Source organism: Ciconia boyciana, chromosome 9 (assembly GCF_034638445.1).
Source record: "Ciconia boyciana chromosome 9, ASM3463844v1, whole genome shotgun sequence".
Classification (NCBI taxonomy): Eukaryota; Metazoa; Chordata; class Aves; order Ciconiiformes; family Ciconiidae; genus Ciconia; species Ciconia boyciana.
Genome location: NC_132942.1, coordinates 46,559,468 through 46,581,798, shown reverse-complemented (window position 1 = coordinate 46,581,798; position 22,331 = coordinate 46,559,468). Strand labels below are relative to the sequence as shown.

The window sequence follows — 22,331 nt, the reverse complement described above, 5'->3', positions numbered from 1 at the left end:
ATCATATGCATTGTAGCCACTACAAGCTTCCTTTTCACCATGTAGAAAGGTCAACTGTGTTCAATAGCATGAAGGAGATCCCTAAGATAACATGCATAGCTGCCACTTGCACTCAGCTGATTAAGAATTTAATTACTAACCCATTTTTAAACTTAACACTTTCTTACTACAAAAAAAAAAGACATCAACCACAGAGATATTCTGACATTACTATGCACCAAAAATATTTTTCTCTAACTGATAACTAATCAAGTATAGTCAACCTCTCCTTTCCAGACAGGAAGTAGCAGAAATGGCTTCTCAAAACAGCTAAGAGACCTATCACTCACAAACACATCCTGTAAGTCTGTTTTACCAATTAGCTGGGGCAGCAAGTTAAGCATACACAATGGGTTTAAGGAGGGGTCAGACAAAGCTTGCACAGATCCATTTTAAAGGAATTAAAGGGGGCATGCACAGGCAAAAGTACAGGGCATCATGAAAAGTTTTTCATGGTCCCCAGCTATAGGGAAGCTTGAACAGGGCAACAGACACAGGTGGGATGCAAGAAGCACACACACATCAGGAGGGTAAAGTTGTACAGGACACTGGTAAGAAAATTAAAGTTGAAGTGCCAGAGAAAGTAAGCGCTATGGCCTAGCCACCGACAAGTTCTCACAACTGCAAGGCATCAGAACATACAACTCAGCTATGCAAGAAGTTGTCACATATGAACACCCAGCTAGTGCAGGGTGACAAACTGGTAAGAAAAAGCTTGAAAGAAAGCAAGTTCAGTTTGCTAGGTTTAAAGGGGCTGAAAAATCAAGAATAAAGAAACACCTCTGAACAATAAGATCAGTCATCCACAAGGATAACTGAACTTGCACAGATGGGCAAGAGCAACCAGGGATAAGGTACAAAACACTAGATATTGACCTCTTATCTTTCCAGTGCTTTCTGTAAGAGAATAACGCACCTCTGAACCAACTGTCTTCCCCAGGTTTACAAGATACTTTCTTATAAAACCCTCTGCAAAAATGCAATGTAGAATTGATGACATCTAAGCTACAGTGTAAGAGCCAACAAAGGAAGAAGATGAATGACTAAGAAAAACCAGAAGGAAACTAACGACTGCAACAGATACTGTAAGATATATTTCTAGTACTTTTGAATTTGAAAGATATTATTGAAATTTACCCCATGAAAGGCTGATGAGTTCTTGTTTCACTTGTATACAAATACATGCAAACTAGCTTCATGCACAGCAATACTGAGAAACATGATCAGCTGAAGCTCTTACTAGGTCTAATTAGGGGAAGAAATCTTGATACCATATATCCATTTCATTCAAAGGAACAATTAAAATCTGCTACATCAGTACTGTAACAGATACATTGGTAAAGCCGGATACGATACAGGCATATAGCCAAACTACAACTTACTCAAGTTTTTACTGACATAGTCACTCTTCCAACTGGAATTTTTTTGCAAGTAGAAATAATGACAATAATAATGAAGTTATTTGACCATTTGCCCAGGCTGCCTGACACCTTCTAAACTTGCACAAATGGCCTTTGCACATGCTCAACAGACAGCTTGCCATCCAGTGCATCTCAGCATGCACTGGCTAAATATGGTGCTCATGCTCATATTTCTGTACAAGATAATCTGGGTCACAGTTGAGGATCCTTGGCTTAGGAAGAAATAGATCAACCATCCACTACTTCTGACACCTTCTCTAAACTCTCTTTTATTATTGGTTACCCCATCCACACTGTTAGGTGAAGACAGACGTCTGCTTCCATCTTTAAGAGAGACTGTCTAACACAGCTTGTGGCGCTCTCCTGTTTTCCACCAAAACACATTTCCTGTGTATTTATCTTGTCACTCTCAGAGACTTCCTGTCTACAGTGCTGGACTGTCTATCTACAAGACTCCACTGCTGGAACAGCATGTGTCTTCAACAGGTTCCCAACTCACACAAAGTATACTCCCCCTACACACCATTAGCACTTTGAAAGATTCCTTCCAGTTATAAGCATTGAGGACATACAAAGGTCTGCAACTCACTCACTTGGAGAATGCTTGTTAAAATCCCTTCTCAGCCTTGGGCCCTAAACCTTCCTGAAAGCGCAGCTGACAAACTACGTGAGAACCGAGGCCATCAAATGAAGTACCCTGTTCCCAAAATAGTCAGCATAGATGCTTCTGTTTGAGATGTAGCAACCCTGGCAATAATAGATATTGAATAATCTGTTTTATTCTTCTTCCACTGAGAGTGAAGAGGTAATTTACCATTACTGACCAAAGCAGAAACTGAGAAGTTATTAGATTTCTGGTCCAATCTTCCATATATGGGATTAAATGCTTGAGTAACAAGATAAAATAATCCAAATAAAATTTAAGCATGTTCCTAACGTAGGTCAAATGTAGAAATTCTAGATGACACTTATCTGTAACACTTTTCATTCTTCTTGCAGTTCTTAGATACTTAGCCTTAATTTTTGTCACAGGAAGTTTCTCTCTTGGACCAGGGAGCCTGGCTATGTGAAGTGTTAAGAACAAGATAATACACAAATTCACTCGCTCTTATGCAACAACTCATTATCCTGCTAGAAGAATCCAATGAGGCAGAAGTAAGATGATGCACTTTATATGCAATAGCACAGCCCAGACTCACGCCCTAACACTAAGCCTATTTGGAATTTGATTTCAGTGGTTTGAGTTTACTGTTTCAGTGAGACACGTCAGGATTGGTAAATCCTATCATGAACGGATAGACTCCCAAGAGATGAAGCTACTTTAAGGGATACAACAATTTGACTGACTTTCTATTTAGCTTTATGGAAGGCCTAGGTTAGATTACTACTAACAGGACACTTACTGACTTCTCAGCAAAACAGACTATGCCCCAAAGACTAAGCAGAGCTCAACTTGAAGAACATCTTTTAGATCAAGAACTCCCATCTTCCTATATCCCTTTTACACAATCTACTCTGTGTCAAAAATAGCACGTCAAAAATAAGCCGAGAGATGGAAAACTCATACCAGCATTCTCCAAGTCACCTCACTAAGATGGGGATAAGGAACACCAATTTCCTATCGCTGGGAACAGACCAGCTCTTATCTGCCTAGAATAGACTGCTTTAGAAGGAAAAGGGATAGAACCTCCTTTGAAGCATCTGGTATTTTCCATCAGACACAGAACTCCAAAGTGCTGTTTTGAACCCATCTAGAAATATCCCTATGTACTGGTCTGTGGTTCAAGAACTACTGCTCTGCAGAAACATGGGTGGTGAGGAGCAAACAGTCTGGCAAAAGCAGGCTAACCCTAAGTTTCATAACAAAATATGTAAGTCTCCAAACAGCAGATCTCACTAACAAAGTCAAAACTAACTAATGTAGGTTCAGAACATACGTGAAGACGGACCGCAAAACATCCCAAAGAGCAGACAGCAAAAGTGCAGCTAGGAATGCTCTGAACAAGTCAACGTGCCCAAAACACACAAAGCAGACTGGCATATGCACATAGCACAGCAAGCACTGAACTCTGACCTACCTGTCCAAAATGTGCAGGGTATCCCAGCATGTGCATATACAGCAGCTTCGCCACATTTCTGCATCGGTATGTGTTATCTTCCTCTCGGAAGGATGACCGGATAGCAGCACATTCCTTTTGGATCATCTCACGCTCTTCTGCCTGGGTTCTTGCTGTCCGGATGGTCCGGATCAACTCCCGCAGTCTGATAGGGGCTGGCATCCTCTGGGAGAAGAAAGAGATCTGTAAAACCTTGTACTGTACCTAAAGGCTTCATAATGGCCTCATACTTTCGCATATTTTTTTTTTCTTTCTCACCCTACAAATATATAAGTAGAAGAATAAGAAAATGCAGACTGTTTCAGGAGCATGGTTAAAAGTAAACTTGAAAACCAGAGGAATTCACTGTACCTCACATTTGCTTTTCCAGAACATTAGAAACAGGAATTGCTATGCTTTGAGCTAGCTGTCAGGTGAACATAACATGACTCCCCACCGGAAACAGGCAGAAATGGCACTCTGCAAGGTATGTTCTCACATGCACATTATCTGCCTCTCTCCAGAAGTCAGGCTCCAAAGAGAGGTGATCCCAAAATCATGACAACTTGCGACAGAAAACCTTTACAAAAAGCAATGCTGTTTAACAACTTGCACAAGATTTCATACAAGTGTTTCAGATAGCCATGCTTCAAAAACCCTGCAAACTTGTGCCATACACACTTCGTCCTTAGAGGTGTGAAAGTCAGCAGAAAAAGTGGATGGAAGAACAATCCTAGCTGTGTGGATATTTCAGAGAATCTTCTTTTAAAAATAAATAAATCAAGTTGACACCATCCCTTTATTACACACCAAACAGAACAATCTTTTCTAAAACAAACAATCCTAAACTAAAGTTGCTGGGGGAGAGGAACCTCAACCCATCCCACTTCTGCCAGTTTGATGCCAGTGCCAGCAATAGCTGCCCAGAGCCTGGAGAAGGATCACAGGTCAGCAGGAGAGCACCTGAAGAGCAGCACAAAGGAATTCCAGCCACTCCAGCCAGTAAGTCAACTTCATCAGGGTCCCAACTTAAATGCCTCTATGCAAATGCACGTAGCATGGGGAACAAACAAGAGGAGTTAGAGACGTGCGCACGCGTGCAGGGCTATGATCTTACTGGCATCGTGGTGGATGGCTCCTATGATTGGAGTGTTGGAATGGAAGGATACAGGCTCTTTAAGAAGGACAGGCAGGGGAGACGAGGAGGGAGCATTGCCCTCTGTGTCAATGACCAGCCGGAGTGCGTGGAGCTCTGCCTGGGTACAGACAAGGAGCCGACCAAGAGCTTTTGGGTCAGGATTAAAGGGAGGGCAGGGACAGGTGACTTTACAGTGGGGGTCTGCTACAGGCCACGTGACCAGGAGACCAAGCGGCTGAGGCCCTCTATAGACAGACAGGAGCAGCCTCACGTTTGCAAGCCCTGGTCCTCTTGGGGGTCTTCCACCACCCCGATATCTGTTGGAGGGACAACACAGCAGGGCATAAGCAATCCAGGAGGTTCCTGGAATGCGTTGATGATAACTTCCTTCTCCAAGTGATAGAGAAGCCAACAAGGAGAGGTGCTACGCTGGACCTTGTTCTCACCAACAAGGAGGGGCTGATGGGGAATGTGAAGCTCAAGAGCAGCCTTGGCTGCAGTGACCACGAAATGGTGGAGTTCAAGATCCTTACAGCACCGAGGAGGGTGCACAGCAAGTTCACTACCCCAGAGTTCAGGAGAGTAGACTTTGGCCTCTTCAGGGATCTGCTTGGTAGAGTACCATAGGATAAAGCCCCGGAGGGAAGAGGAGCCCAAGAAAGCTGGTTAATATTCAAGGATCGCCTCCTCCAAGCTCAGGAGCGATGCATCCCAACAAAGAAGCAGTCAGGCAAAAACACCAGGAGGCCTGCATGGATGAGCAAGGAGCTCCTGGACAAACTCAAACACAAAAAGGAAACGTACAGAGGGTGGAAGCAAGGACAGGTAGCCTGGGAGGAATACAGAGAAATTGCCTGAGGTTAGGAAAGCTAAAGCCCTGATAGAATTAAATCTGGCCAGGGATGTCAAGGGCAACAAGAAAAGTTCCCATAGGTATGTCAGCGACAAAAGGAAGACGAGGGAAAATGTGGGCCCTCTACAGAAGGAAATGGGATACCTGGTTACCCAGGATATGGAGAAGGCTGAGGTACTCAACTCCTTCTTTGCCTCAGTCTTCACCGGCAAGTGCTCAAGCCATACCACCCAAGTCGCAGAAGGCAAAGGCAGGGACTGGGAGAATGAAGAACCAGCCACTGTAGAAGATCAGGTTCGAGACCATCTAAGGAACCTGAAGGTGCACAAGTCCATGGGACCTGATGAGATGCATCCGCGGGTCCTGAGGGAACTGGCAGATGAAGTTGCTAAGCCACTATCCATCATATTTGAGGAGTCATGGCAGTCCGGTAAAGTTCCCACTGACTGGAAAAGGGGCAACATAACCCCCATTTTTAAGAAGAGAAAAAAGGAAGACCTGGGGAACTACAGGCCAGTCAGCCTCACCTCTGTGCCCAGCAAGATCACGGAGCAGATCCTCCTGGAAACTATGCTAAGGCACATGGAAAATAAGGAGGTGATTGGTGACAGCAAACATGGCTTCACTAAAGGCAAATCGTGTCTGACAAATTTGTTGGCATTCTACAACAGGGTTACGGCATTGGTGGATAAGGGAAGAGCAACTAACATTATCTACCTGGACTTGTGCAAAGCATTTGACACTGTCCCACATGACACCCTTGTCTCTAAATTGGAGAGACATTGATTTGACGGATGGACCACTCGGCGCATAAGGAGTTGGCTGGATGGTCACATTCAAAGAGTTGCAGTCAACAGCTTGATGTCCAAGTGATGAGTGGCATTCCTCAGGGGTTGGTATTAGACCCAACGCTGTTTAACATATTTGTTGGCAACACGGACAGTGGAATTGAGTGTACCCTCAGCAAGTTTGCCAATGACACCAAGCTGTGAGGTGCTGTTGACACGCTGGAGGGAAGGGATGCCATCCAGAGGGACCTTGACAGACTTGAGAGGTGAGCCCGTGTGAACCTCATGAAGTTCAACAAGGCCAAGTGCAAGGTCCTGCACATGGGTCAGGGCAACCCCATGCACAAATACAGGCTGGGCAGAGAATGGACTGAGAGCAACCCTGAGGAGAAGGACTTGGGGGTGTTGGTTGATAAGAAGGCCAACATGACCCAGCAATGTGCACTTGCAGCCCAGAAAGCCAACAGCATCCTGGGCTGCATCAAAAGAAGCATGACCAGCAGGTCGAGGGAGCTGATTCTCCCCCTCTACTCCGCTCTCGAGACACCCCACCTGGAGTACTGCGTCCAGCTCTGGGGCCCCCAACATAAGGAGGGCATTGACCTGTTGGAGCAAGTCCAGAGGAGGGCTACCAAGATGATTAGAGGCCTGGAGCACCTCTCCTGTGAAGACAGGCTGAGAGAGCGGGGGTTGTTCAACCTAGAAAAGAGAGGGCTCCAGGACCTTTTTGCAGCCTTTCAATACTACAATAAGCGGGCTTATAAGAAAGGCACAGAGAGACTTTTTACCAAGGCCTGTAGCGACCCAACAAGGGGCAATGGTTGTAACTGAAAGAGGGTAGATTTAGATTGGACATTTAGAATTACATTCAACAGTTGAACTTTTTAGTTCATGCTCACCAAAGCAGACTTTTGACTTTCTGGGAGATCAGACTACACAAGCATCTTTACCTACAGTCTTCTTTCATCCATGCTAGACTGCGAATACAACTAAGCCATTCTGATAACAGATAATGTCACACCAACTTACATTTTAAGCACTGCTGTATCAGAAGATGTGCATTCAAATGCTGCTGTATCAGAAGATGTGCATTCAAATGCTGCACTAACTAGCTTGCATGACACCGTAGAACAGACAAGCTGGGAAGCATGCAGAGTTAGCAGGAGACTTGTTTGCTGCAGAAAAGCAAAGAGAGATGCATATACAATGAGTAGAGGTGGCCTCACAGTAAGACAGCTGAATGCAGCTCTATAGGTCTGGATTATAAATCTGGTCTCCTACAGAATTCATACACAACACTAAGTCTCTTCAGTCCAACCATGTAGACTCCTCATATTCCAGTTCCCCATCTTCATACCTAGAAAGTTTGAATTTCCAGACACACAAAGCATTCAATTCTGAAAACGGAAGAGTAGAGATGTTCTTTCTGGATAAGGAAACTCTGCCCCAAAATGCTGACATGTGTAGGATCAAGATTATTGGACACGTTAATCTTTAGTCTTGCCTTGCTTCTCCATGTGAATTTATAACACTTCCTCACATTACTGTGATATGAATAAATTAATGCCTACTATGCATTCAGATGCTGCACTAAACAAGCATCACAGAAATGGTCAAGGGGAAGTAAGAAATCCGTCTCCAGAACAGTATTTGAAGGTGCAATAAATAAGGCCTTTGAATCTGGCAGTCATGTTCTTCTAATGCAGCGTGCAATGTTCCTACACTGAACAGGTCTTCCTCACGCAGCATCTTATCTACACGCATATGGGGAAGCCGTTAGTTAGGTGGAGTCTTTAAACCCTTAAGGCAGACCTCTGCTCTTCAGCTAACAGTACAAGCAATAGTGGTAGAACTGTGATCTTTCAGCAGCAAGTTAAGATTGTAGGATCATGACAAACAGAACATGAAAACCCTGCAGAGTATTAGGAGCAGTACATTGAGACACACCTATTGTACAGAGTCTCTGGAGATTTCAGATGCTGAAGTGCCAGCCTCAGAGGAGCACATACAAATAATTTTTGAAAATATGATTTGGCCAAATTGGAAGACTATTTTCACCAGTGCCACAAAATATACATCCTCAAAATAGAAAGGCAACTCCCCAGCACTCACACAGGAAGTCAGCCAGAAGCATGAAGGTTTCAAAGCTTTTCAAATAAAAGGTAGTTTAATTCTATCCATTTCCTGTCACATTCCCCTATCCACACATAATAAAATACTTTTCCTACATTAAGAGAGCAAAATACTTTTCTAAAATCCTGCAAAAGGCCTCTGATGAATAGCTTGCTTGGGAAATTTCAGAATGAGCAAGTTAGAACTATCAAAAAAAAGGAGAACAACTAAAACCATGGATTTAAATGGCATGTAAAATTAAGGTAACTGGGCAAGAGTTAATTATTGCAAGCTGGAGTTCCAATATAGCACGTACTAGTTGTTTCCTAGCTGTTGTCTGGTTGTCTTGCTGTACGCTGCGGTAATTTACTCTTAGCGAAAAAGGGACAAACACAGATTAACTGTGTGCTATCACTGGAGACTTGTTAACTTGCTGCTAATTACACCCTACTACGTATCCCAAAAACTTGTTTGCATAAGCCTATCCTTAAAGCCTGCCTTCAGAGCTGAAACTCTGAATAAAACCTAAGGCACAAGGCTTGTCTACCTAGGAAGTTATTCTACAATAAGGTAGGATACAACCCAAATTCTACGAATCCTTACAACGATGCATGATTAAGTTCATGTTTCTGTTCTGAATCTGTCGTATTGGAAGTGGTCTCAATTTCCTATAAAAGCTATTCTTAATTAATTCAAGTTGACCCCTCATTTCTATAGTAGTCTTCAACTTAACCTACTAATTTACATGAAGAACATGATCTGCCAACCCTTCACTGTCCTAAATGGGCAGTCAAAGAAGGCAGAAAGCAGACCAGACGTGGCCATACCAGGTCTGACAGAAGCTCGATCCTGTTCAGTACCCTGTCTCTGACAACAGCAGATGCCTAGGGAAGAGTGTAAGAACAGGGCAAGCATGTAGCAATACTTCCACAGAATTCTCTTGCAGTCTTCAACAATTTGTGGCCCAAGAACTTCCCAAGCCAGAAATAAAAACCACTCTGGTTTTATTTGGAAACCAGGTAAACTTCTAGAATCAACAATATTCTGCAGGACACAACTTGAGTTCCACAGCTTCACTGCATGACATACGGAGACCCAGCTACTTCTTTTGTTCTGCATTTCCAACTGCTTGTTTCCACCGATGCTCCCAATTATTCTACACGCTTCCATTGTTATTCTTCCCTCATCCTTCCCAGTCTGAAAAATGCAGCCTCACATCCAAGCCCTTCCATGACTGATTACCTTTGTTGCCTTGCCTGCACATTCTACAATTCTCCTGCGTCCTTTCTGAAGTGGAAGAGAAGCAAAATGCTACATGCAGCATTTAAGAGGTAGATATGCCATTGATTTGTGTAAAATGTCTTCTATTTTGGTCCCTTCTATTTTCCTAATAATTAGTAATGCTCAGTCTGAGATTCTGATTGCTACAAAGTGCTCAGCTTGTGTTTTTCACATAATAGTATAATAAACCCAAAAATCTCTTTCCTGGGTGGCAACAGTCTGCTTAAAGTCCCTCATTTTTAAGCCTGGACTCATCTCCTACACACACATATCACATGGTTCTAAATGGATTTTGATAAGCCATGCTCTTGCTGGAAAATTGGGAAGAAGTTAAAAGAATAAAAGCACTACTGCAGGAATATTCCTCTGCAGTCTATAGGCAATCATTTCATAATCACTAAGATGACCCATGCGCAGGTTCATGCTGAAAGAGGTGGTTCCAGTCCTTCCACTGTGCCAACACGGGCATTCCTGCGACAGCGCACCACATGACGCAACCTGTACATCTGAAAACCAGCTTGCTACTTTCCTCCCAAGAGGAGCAGTCTTCAGACACATCAGTTTGGCTTGTACAGACACAAAGGCAGCAGCGAGAACATACAGCTTTGGGAGACCCAGGATGGAGTGGGAAAGAGGTGAAGTGTTCCCTCCAGCAATAAACCACACTTACGCTGTGGTTCTGCACCCTAGTTAAGTTGATGTAAAGCTTTAGTGTTCCTGAGAAGCTAGGCAGTGGCTATCACAAGTTAAAACCATGACTGAGTTTTTTATTTTAGAGAAAGAATTCTTTGGAAACTTTTTGAAACACTAATACATAGTCTGCAAACAAACTTCAGCAGCATCTTGCTTTGATGTCACAAGTCCTTTTGCTCCCACTCTATATTTGAAGGGTTTATAAACCACTGAACAGTGATATCACAGTGTTCAGGCTGATTCATAGGCTGAACTCCGTGACTTGTACACTCACACTGCTTTCCTGGCCATGGGACCAAAACGTTATAGAGGGCTTCAGCATGTTCAGTTTGGCCCTGGACAACAGAAAGTAAAAGGACAGACTGCCTAAACAGTTTTTAGTCAATGGGAAAACAGCACTGAATGATGTTACCGTAAATTCTAGGTGCAGCTTTTTATGAACATTTATTTTGCCTCCTTCACCAGCGTTTAGGCAGGACTTCCTACCTCACTCAGAAGGCAGGTAAAATGAAAACAAACACCGAAGATCTAATACGATTTCACCCTAACATCATCCAGCCGCTGAACAAAATGAATAGTCTATATTTACAAATGCCCTTGCATAAATAAACAATCAGCAAGCCACACTGTAAAGATTATTTTTCCTCCTCACATCACAACCACAGGAAAGCAAGCAGAAACCAGCATTTTGGAAAGCAAAGAATTAAAGAATAAGACTCAATGAGATTATAGCCAAATTATAACGCTACCTCCTGTTGCTGTCTGTGTAACACACCAACGAGCAGTTACTACAGACACAGTCCCATCTGAACTACTTCCTAAGAGCAACTGTATCTCACACACGCTTCCTGCCTGATAAGGATAGAACGATTCAGAACTGCTCTGATGGAGGACAACATGAAGGGCAAAAAACAAAGCTATGATTTATTTTCCAACATTCAGAACTTCCGTCCTTGTGCTGCAACTCTATACTCGTCTTTTTTTTTTTAATCAGTATCAAATCATTCAACTTTTTAAAAAATATACCTTTGAATTCTTCCCATAAAAAAAAGTTTTGCACCCATCCATATAAAACAGTGTCTCCCCCTCACAAATCACTTCACATGCTTATCCCTTGGGGCTTGAGCTCCTTTCTCGTGCACACACTCTTCCGGCATTTCAATGCATAGTAATTCCCATGCAACGTATCACGTTGGCTTTTCTTCCCCTCCACAAGAAAGCGTTCTCTTACTTCCAAGAAATTCTTACATCAGGTATTTGATTTCTACCTTCAGCGATTTTAAGATTCTTTTGTATGCTAATACACTGGAAATCTTATCTCATTTTTAAGTTTCAGGCATTTCAAGTAAGTGTAAGCAGTAGATATTGCAGGTGTGAAGAAGCTTTGGACATGAGAACACTTAAATTCAGAAACATTCCAGAACAGATTAACATTTACCTATTATCAACTATGACAAAGCTTGTTATAATGCTGACAGACCTTTAAGGTGATATACCTTGGGTAATTTCTGCTGATTTTCTGTTAAGCATGACTGTTCGCATGACAATATGCACCCACCCAAACAATTTAAATAGTATGATGAGAGCTTTCTCACTAACAGACTGCACTATCAAGTATCTGTTGCCCCTTGTCGATGTACTACAAGGCATAAAGGGGAAATTGCGGACAACAGCAGCACCCATGCCAGGTAAGGCATAAAACTCATCTCACCCCGTATCCTGTCTCAGGATGGGAAGCAGCAGGTGTATAGAGGAAGTAAAAGAGAAAGTACATCTCCTTGATACCTTCCCTGCTTCCAAGACTTCCTGCAGCTTAGGGGACTCCCTGAACCACAGACAGTATCTTTCTGCACAGCACCTCTCTACAGATCTATGGATTTATCTAACCATTTTTTGAAAGCATCCAACCTTTTTCCCACTCATACCCATGGTAATGATTTGCATGGTTTAACTACAAATTCCATGAAAAATTATCTTCTGCTTTAAACCTGCTGTCTGACCAAGTAAGGGATACTAAATTAAATTCTTACACCATGAGAAAGTAAGTACTCACCACCTATTAACTGATGTCATCTATGATTTTATAGCCTTCAATTGTATCCACCCCTCAGCCACCTCCCTTTCTAGGCAGTCCTACTCTAATCTATTCCTGTATGGAGCCATTGCACAATTCCTTCATATCACTCTCTACCTCTCAGAATGCCACTTTAAAAAAAAAAAAAAAAAACAAACCCAAAGAGTAGACCTATAAAAAGTATTCAAGCAATGGGTGCACCATGAGTTTACATAGAAGATTTTTTTTTTTTCTTTGCACTTAGTTAAAAATGTTTAAACTGACTTTCCCTGTTTGGCTACTGTGGAGCTGACATTTTTTATAAAGATCCTACAGACAGCTCTAAGACCTTGGGCTTAAGTCACAACTTATTTAGAGCCTTTCACTGAGTATTTATCTTTATAGTAACTTCTTTTCAGCATAGGCATTGCTTTGCACTTATTGACAATGAATTCATTTTACCATCTTATTGCATACTTCCTTAGTATCACAAAATCCTTCCTCAGCTTTAGGATGAAACTGTCACCTCACTATTCACTCCTCCAGATCTCTTTATAAACACACTTATATCCTCTTTATAAACACACTTAATGGCACAGTTTCGCAGAGTGCCTCTCAATAACCTCTTCCTATACAAAAGCACACAGATTTTCTATCATTGTCTGGTCACTTTTGTTTCTTCCTCAGCTAGTTACTAATTCACAGTAAGACCTCCCTTTAAAAACTGTGCTAGAACACAATAAAAACCTTTGGTTAGAGGCTCTGTCAATATTTCTGTAAAATCCAACAGTTTTATAATCCAGACAACCTTTACCCATTTACTAAGAACTTGTCAAGAACCATGCAGTTCCTGGGTCCTCTCCTGGAGCCCTTTTAAAAAACTAGCACCACACAAACTACCACCTCCTCTTGTTGTAAATAAAGTGTTGTTTAAGATAGTGACATATCAGATTTACATGGTGAACAATTCTGAGTTCCTTCAGAGATACTGGTGAACTTTATTTTCTGTTGGCAATTTATTACTAATTTTACCTATTTGTTCCAAGAGTTCTTCTTGTGACATTTCAGTTTTAGAGTATTTCTCACAGATTTCAACATGAGAATCCCAGTAAGTTTTTCCATATAAAACATTGATGTAAATAACATGGAATTTTTTTTTTTTGCTATTAATTTGTTTTCTTTACACATTGCTTATCAGTCTGACTTCTAGTGTACATCTCTGCTATGTATCATATTCCTATACTGGGCAACAAAACAGAGTCCTACCCAGGCACATGGTCTTTTAGGTGTCACTGGAACATTTAAAAAAAAAAAACCACCAAAACACACACAAACAAAAAAACCCAAACACAATGGCATCTCATCCATGCTGAGGTACTGAGAAAATGAATTATGAACCCCAACTAAGAACAACAAGGACCAGAAAATAGATCAAGAAGTTTGCTTAGGAACATAACACAAAAAAACTCCCTTCAAACAAATATTAAGCAATTCTTCCTTTTTACTGGACCTCTCAGACACTTTGTCACACTTGAAAGACAGTCAGACACTGCTTCCACATAACCACCAGCAAACCAACTCTCCTAGACCACCTCATTGTCTCAGTTCCCACCTATACAGCACAGGTAATGCCAACTGCCCTGGGATTCTGCAGGCATGACAGCTTAAATGCCCCTGTTACTGCGGCACTATCCCAAGCAGCAGCAAGGTGAAACAAATATGGTCAGTTTTGCTACAACCCACAGAATGGCTTCCGACTACTCCTACTAGAAGCATCTGCAGAATACACGTACCTGAAGAGCCATGTGTTGCCCACAAAAGCTTTAACTGCAGCTCTTAGATCACTGACTGCATCAGGTGACAAGCATCAAGGCGGTATTGACACAAGGTCTACTGAGTAAATAACTACAAAACTGGGAGAAGGCAAGCCAGCCAGGGACCGCTGGGGCAGATACTACCACTTTGTTAAAAAATACAGCTGCACGTGCAGCTCAAACATCTGACTGAAGGAGCTGGGGATGCCTGAGCAGTTATTTTTCATGTCCTGCCTGTTCATCTCTCCCAGAGCTCCAAGATCAGCAGCATATGCCTCTTGGTCATCAAGCAAAGATCCATAGTTTGTAGCAGTCAGGAAAGCTAATCATCCTAAATCCAAGCCACCTGAGCAAACAAACCAGGTCTTGTGTGGGTATCACAAGACTTGATAAAGTCATTCAGAATCTCAGTTTCACTCCCACCTGCCAAGAAAATTCCTTTAGCTTTCTGAGGTCCGTATATTTTCATACTCAGAAAGGCGACCCAATAAATCATCCACACCACTTCCTGGACAACCCCATGTTCATCTGGATGACTCCTGTCCAGGGGCAGGCTGTAACTTACTATTGAGCCCACAATGCTATGGCTTGAAGTAGCATGATCGCATGCCAGAAGCATGCCTTTTGCAGACTTGGGGGAAAAACCGGCAGAAGAGGTAGAATGGAGGCAACGAGATTACATGGATATTCCTACAGCATGGAAAACATTCATTCACACAAGATAACAATCTCTTCACATGACACAGTTCAAACCAGAATGCACTTGCAGATGTACAGCTAAAGAAAAAAAAACCCACACTACTGACTGAAAGAGGGAAGAGCGCACTGGCTCCACTTTTCTTGATCCTTTCTAGAGGAAATACATGTAGAGAACTGCCACGCCCTTCCCTCTCCTTAGTCAAATCAACTCTCAGCATTACTGGGGTATCGATTTTCTAGAACTCTGACAGATCGCAAAACAATAGGAAACAAACATTCTTCCACATACGCACTGCCAAGCAATCCATGACTGGAGACCAGACTCATGGAGCACAATGACAAGCTGTAATAGCAAGACAGGCACAAGGTCTCATGTCCTCCATGGATATAGAGCTGGCACTCTAGGAAGCTGCAGCATAATAAAAGGCACACAGAATGGAAAAAGGGTTTCAGCAAGCCCTAGAAGATTATTTACTGACAAGTATTTATGATTTTCCTGATCATATAAACAAAGTGTGGACAACACGCAGCATAACCATAGCATGGCTCTGCCAAGGCAGTCAAACAGTTACGGTATCAAAATCTTACTGGGACTTGATATACGACCATACAAACTGCACTAAGGGAGGGAATTAGGGCTATACATCAATAAACAGATTAATAACAAGAGTTAAAATGAAAAGAATACTAAAGAATTACAAAAGCAAAATATAAATAGGATTACACAATTTAGAGCTCAGAAGAATTAAAACACTTAAGTGATCATCTAATTTTGACTATATAATTGGTCTTGAAATGAGACAGAATCTTGACATTCACACTATGAACCATATGAAAGATGACGAAAAGTCAGCTTCAGGTGACTACAAAGCTATTAAATAGCAAACTGCCATGAAAAATTAAATTTTACAGACTTCTCTATATTACCAAAATGCATTTTATTGCACAAGATGACTAACAGAGAGGGCAACCATATCATCTAGTAATAGCAGACCTGAAGTTTAACCTTAGCGGGCTAAATACAGCTTAGAACTTCCTTCAGAGTAGCAGGTCTTGTTCTTCAGGATTAGTTAACATTTTTCACTGGTACAGGCATATGTTTTTATTCCTTGCACATTAACATAAACGACAAGGCAATTTTTAAAAGTAGTTACCTCTCTTCTGGTTTTGTTTACAGCAGCAGTTTCCCTCTGCCATTTCTTTGCTAACTACAAGCTCTAGAAATCAGGGATGATCCCCAAATACCTGAAAAGAACCTACCAGTTAATATTTACAATATCTGGTAGGACTGAATGCAAAATTCTTCCACCTCATCAAGCCTGTTTCCCCCTTCTCATTTTGAAGGCCTGGCCCGTTAGAGTAACCTACTATCAAGATCAAAGCTTTTGAAAGAGTTAGATACCTAACTCAGATTAGTTCCAATGGTATAGGTGGCCAGTGTTCCTTTAAAAACAGAATTCCAGCTTTTTTCCTAGTCTCTGGATTGCATGAAAGGTGTTAGCTCAGTGATTCTCCTCCCTCTGCTATTCATGAATTCTCCTCCTGAACCAATAAAAAAGGCATTCTTTCTTTATGCAACTCATTCCTAGTAAACTATCTAAAAGTGAAAAAAATTAATCAACAAAAATCGTAATGTATTAAAAAATTTGAATTTTCATCTAAATACACTTCTAAATCACTATTTTATCCCCTTTTATAGTCTTTCATTAGTTAAGCTTATGTTTCAAAGTTAAAGATTCAACATGCCATGACACCAAAAATATTTAAGTATAGAACCTTAGACGAAAGGTCTAAAAGACGAAAAGTCACCCTTAGAATACAATCATATTCAGATATGATTTTTCACCAAATAACCTTTTATATTTACAAGAAGCACCTAATATTGCCAAACCCCACATGTAAAATGCTCAAGTGCTTCAGCCAAGCTATATTCCTCTATCAGGAATTGCAGTGTAAAGACAAAAGGACTTACTATCCTTAAACGTGTAATTGAGTTGAGATCCTTCCCTCTGGAAACTATTCAGAAATGCTAGTTTATGTCTAAAAAAAAAATTAAAACCACTCCTTCAATATATTAATGAAATTAAAAAAAAAAGGAAAAAAGTTGCTTAACAACTTGTTTAGGACAAATTATCAAATGATCAGACATGTTTTAAAATTCCATTATTATTTAGCCTTGAATTTTGGAAACATTAAGACATAAAACCCATCAAAGCTCATGGAATTATTCACAGAAGGGCTTTACTGTTTGGTGAAATTGTCTGAACTTTCAATTCAAGTAAAATATGTACCCAGTTATAGCTTTTCCTGTAAATAGTATTTTTGAACTTGGTTCATCCTAGAAAGCAACCCAAGACTGAAGCAGCATACACGTTCAAACACATCTAAAATACACAACTTCAGTTGCTCCACCCCAATGCATGCGTAAGTAATCACATTCCTCAAGCAAAAACAGCTTTTGGGAAGTTACATAATTAAAGCCTGACCCAGCTCCCAACTGAAATCAGTAGCAGAACTCCCCTAGTTGCTTCAGGATAACTGAATGAGGCCGCCTGTACACAAAAGCGGAAGACACATCTGGACTACATGAAAGGAATAATTGCAATGGTTACCTACAAAATGCTGGTGGCCTCAACTCCGTACTACTATCAGTGGGCTTCCCACTTCTATCAGATAGTTCAAGGAAAAAAAAAAAAAAAGACATATTGGCAGTGAAAACAGAAATATACACTGCAAACAGAGATGAAGCTGTGAACAAAAGCAGAGATATTGGTATATAGTCTAGTATTATCAATATTTATACAGAAAACAGTAAACACATAACCAAGAAGCACCATCATCATCAAGAAGGGCAAAGGCAACACAAAAGAGTTGAGAGAAAAAGCAACCAACCATACAACGTTCCCAGTGGAAAAATAACCTCTCTTGAGAAAAAGCTATTTAATACAACAGAGAACTAGAAAGTAGAAAGTAACGTCAGAAAATCAAAAAGAAATTAAGGCAGCAGGGGGCTTCAAAATACAGTATGATAATAAAAGGCATCAGTGTTACATTTTGCACTATACAAAGACAGCATGGGGAAGAAAAATAATAATAAAAAAGAGGTCACGTAAGGAAAAAAATGCCCCAAAACAAGAGCTAAAAAATAGCCTCAGAAGTAATGATGGTCCCATTTCCAGTTATATCCAAATACAGATGCATTTTACATTCATTAATATTAGCTTTACAATATACCAGGTAACTTCAGCTATGCCCTAGGAAGTTCTAATCTCAGATTTTACCTATAGCATCTCTGACAAACAGTAGATAAGGGCTAATGCTACTACTTGTGGTATGAGCAGATTCCCTTGTACTCATGTTACTGTAACTCTGTTTTTCAAGTTACAGCCTCATCATACGTTCACTTATTAACTCCAGAACTCTCATCCAATGAAGTAATACTGCTACCAAGGCAGACGAGAGCCTTTTCCTCAGAGAATAGCCGAGTATCATCTCGAACAAATTAACATCACTTTCAGTCAGAAGAGTTTGCCCTGTTATTAAAAAATACAAAGAAATCAAACAACCCATCCCCCAAAGTCATCAAAATAAGTAGTAACAAAAATAAAAAGAAATATTCATACTGAAGAGGCACAAGAAGCTTTACTGAATGAGTGCCATCAACTTCAGAAGCAGTTAAGATTTTTATGAGCCCTTACACTTTGAAAGGCGGCTTTCCAAGTCTGAACTGCATTAACCAGTGCAGTCTGTCTGCATGCCTAAGAACAGACAACTTCAGTTCCTCTGCTGCTGTTCACAGCCTTTTACACTATTGCCCGACAAGCGTACTGATCTCACTTTAGCTTACAATGATGCCAATGGAAAACTCTCTATGCAAAGGAGCTATCAAGAATCAGAACATTTTTGTACCCCTTAGTCTCACCAGGACACTACAACAAAGGTACTGCAGGACCCCTCCGTTCCTATCATACCACCTTTAGGAAATCAGCAGTCACAGGACAAAACCAAACAAAAACCCCACCACCACCACCACAAAAACAAAACCAAACACCACCACACCCCCCACGCCACCAAAAAATACCCTAACCCCACCACCACCAAAAAAAAAGAAAAAAAGGAAGAGAATGCTTTTTTTAATCAAAAAAGGAGGAAATCTGAAAGTTATCTTACACACTGGAGACAGAAAAGCTGGATCCCTTCACAAAACAATTACCCCAGACTTACTTTCCCCTTCTCAACTCACAGGAATTTAAATACCTTCCCCTCCTTCTCCCACCATGGAAGAATCGAAGGGTTCACACTGAACCGCTCAGAAAAAAACACAAAAGCTCTTGCCTTCGTTGAGCTCTCAGGTACCCAGTAAAGTTTTCAAATCCAGTACCAAATACCAGAGTGCACATGAGTAGGCAAAAGAAAGGTTTTGGCAAGAGAACGGGATATGCAAATAAACAAAGGAAAAAACAACAAGGGGGGAGGGGGGCAACAGGCGTACAAAAGCCAGCTGTGCACTATCAGGTAGAAGCAGAACAGGAAAAAGAGAAAAAAAGAACGTAACAAAAAAGTCTCTGCCATTTTAAATGTAAGATGGTAGGGGTACTATGCAGGGGAAAATACACGTACATTTTACTTTGTTTAAGCCAGTACGGGCCAAATACACCTTCTGGTCATGCAGGTGAAACGTCACCCTTCCAAAGGTGTTCCACCGGGATTCCATACTGTTCCATTAACATTTCAAGCATCGGAAACTAAAATACATCACTAAGCATCTTTAAGTATCACTTACAATGTAATAAAAGACACAACTGTTCTATCTGCAAACTTTATAAACAATGCTTACTACGAAAAAAAGTTATAATTTGCCTTATAGCTCGTGAGAGAAGAGAGAGAACTCGACCAACCTTGAAGAAGGGACTTGAAACGGTCTTTACAGCTTGATTCTCAAACAGCAGTCTACCGCTAACACAAACCCATACCTGCAATTTATTGCAACCGCCTTTGGCCAGAAATCATAGATTCCTGCTTCCACGAAAATCCACGCAACCGTGAGACAACAGGCAAACGCTGTAAGTATTAGAGAGGCCCTAGCTGTAACGCTCTGAGCAGCTGTGCGGCACAAGCCATGAAGTACCAAAGGCAGGACGGACGCAGACGTCCGGGCTACTCCTTAGCGCCGAGGGCCGCCCGCCCGGACGGAGCCAGGCGGCACTCCGTTCCGACAGAACTTCCGCGGCTCTGCGCTTTCCACTTCACAAAGCGCTGTGCAAGGCCCCCCGAGTGCCCGTAACGGGGGCCCAGGGAACCCTGCCGGCAACGCCTGCCCAGCGGGTAAAAGCCGAAGCACGTAAGAAGCGCTGCCCGGTGCCCCGGCAGGCAGCAGGCCAGCCCCGGAGCGCGGGGCAGAGTCCGAGGCGGGCCCGGACCGCCGGGCGGAGGCGGGGGGCACAGAGCCGCGGCCGGGGGCCGAACGCGGCCGGCGCGGGCAGGCGGCCCGCGAGAAGCGGCGCCGGCGGCGGCGGCCGCAGGAGGGCATCGGCCGGCCTCCGCCGGCAGAAGAGCCCGCGGCGCTGTCGCGGGGCCGCAGCCCGGCCGCGGAGCTCGGCGGCGGGCAGAGGCAGCGAAGGCACGCGGGGGCCCCGGGCGGTCGGGCCCTCGCGGGCCGCGGCAGCGGAGACCCGGCCAGGCCGGCGGCGTAGGGAGGGGAGCGGGCGAGCGCCCGGCGCGGAGGCGGGCTGGGGCGGCAGGCGCCGCGGCCCCACTCACCGGGCCGGTCCCTGCAGCGGAGGAAGCGGCAGCGGCAGGAGCCAGGCATTCAAAATGGCGGCGGCGCGGCCGCAGCACCGATACCGCAGGCGGAGGGATCCGCGCTCCGGGCACGCTCCCCTCGGCCTCCCGGCCTCTACCGGCCGCGGGCGGAGGGGGGGGAGGCGCGGCCGCGGCGGCCTCAGCGGGGACAGCAGGGGGACGGCGCGGCGCCGGCGGCGGCGGGGCGGGGAAGGCCGCTCGCACTACTTTTCTTGGCGGAAGCACCCGCGAGGCCGGTCTTGCGAGGAGCGGTGCGTCTGCACCGTGGCAGTCACTGATGACGTCACGCGCGGGGCGGTCCCCCGCGGCGAGCGCTGTCCCGTGGTGAGGCCGGGCGGGTCGCGCCTCCCGCAACCAGGGTTCCGCGGCGCGGGGCGGCCGGCGCCGGGGCCCGGTCCGCGGGGAGCCCGCCGCGGCCGCGGGAGCGCGCCGGGCCGCCCCCCCCGCCGCCCGAGGGGGAGGGCCGGCGGCGGGCTGGGGGCCCGCGGCGCTCGCCGCGGGGAGAGTGCTCTCAGGCTGCCGGTCTCCTGCGCTCCTCCTGTTAAGGGCTCACCGGGGACGGCGTCACGCCTTCCCGACACCGGGGGCTCAGCTCTGCGCCCGTAACGCGGCGGCAGCCAGCGGGCGCAGCGCCGGCTGCAGGAGACGCGCGGGGAGGCTGTCCCGAGCCAGCCCCGCGCGGGGCGAGGCCGCGCGCTCACGGCAGCGGCCGAGGAACGGCCGGGGAGCCGCTCTTCCCGCCGGGGAGGGAAACCGAGCGCGACCTCCTGTGCTCGGAGCGGCAGGCGGCGGAGGGACCTGGAGGAGGGGGCCCAGAGCCGGCCCCCGCTGCGGGCGGCCTTTCTCTCGGCACCTCCCGGGGCCTTTGGTCACCTTGACGGCCCGGGGACGCCAAGACCGGCGCGCCCGTGGGGACGCCAAGACCGGCGCGCCCGTGGGGACGCGCTGGCAGCACCGGGACCAGCGAGAGGCCGCCTGGAGCGCGGGGCGGGACGTCGGGCCGGCAGGCTGCGCGGCGGAAGCGGGGCAGGCACCCTTCCCCTCCCCGCGCTAGAACCGGGCAGGCCGCCGCGACCGCCGCGCTGCCGGCTGGCAAAGCCCGTCCGGGGCGGCGAGGCGACAGCTCCGCGGCCGGCTCGCGCTTTGCGACCGGGGACCGGGCGCGTCCCGCGGCTGCGGGACGTCGCCCCTCCTGCGCCGCGCCCCTGCGGCCGGCCCGCCTGGCGGGGCCGAGGTCTCGGCGCAGGCCGGCCCTCCCGGCGGCGCCTCCCTCCGCCGGCCAGCCGGGCAGCACGCCCTGCCCCCGGGGAGCGCGTCCCGCCGCTCCGCGCCGCAGCCTCCCCGGCCGGTTCCCCGCCCCGCGGGCCCCGCAGCCCCGCCCGGCGGCGGCGGCGCTGACGAAGGCTCCGCCCGGCGCCCTGGGGCGGCCCCGCGGGGCGGGCGCCGGGCGCGGCGGCGGCGGCGGGCCCGGCCGGGCGCGGCTGGTTGCCACGACAACCGGCGCTGCCGGCGCCCCGTGACGCCAGCCCGGGCGCGGCGCCG

The 22,331-nt window shown here is 45.2% G+C and overlaps 1 protein-coding gene across 2 annotated transcripts in view; it reads right to left on the bottom strand.

Annotated features, from left to right (window-relative positions):
- AP1G1 (adaptor related protein complex 1 subunit gamma 1) overlaps positions 1-21,003 on the bottom strand; it is a 55,578-nt gene extending 34,575 nt beyond the window's left edge. Inside the window, exons 1-2 of one of the 2 annotated variants that reach the window (XM_072872516.1) lie at positions 20,748-21,003; positions 3,539-3,742 (exon numbers count right to left, since the gene is read on the bottom strand). In XM_072872516.1, the coding sequence (XP_072728617.1) occupies positions 3,539-3,739 (201 nt within the window). In that variant the 5' untranslated portion in view covers positions 3,740-3,742; positions 20,748-21,003. Of the gene's footprint in view, positions 1-3,538; positions 3,743-7,364; positions 7,512-20,747 lie in introns of those variants that run through there. The other variant, XM_072872517.1, reaches the window with a different exon arrangement.
- Positions 21,004-22,331: the final 1,328 nt, after the last annotated feature.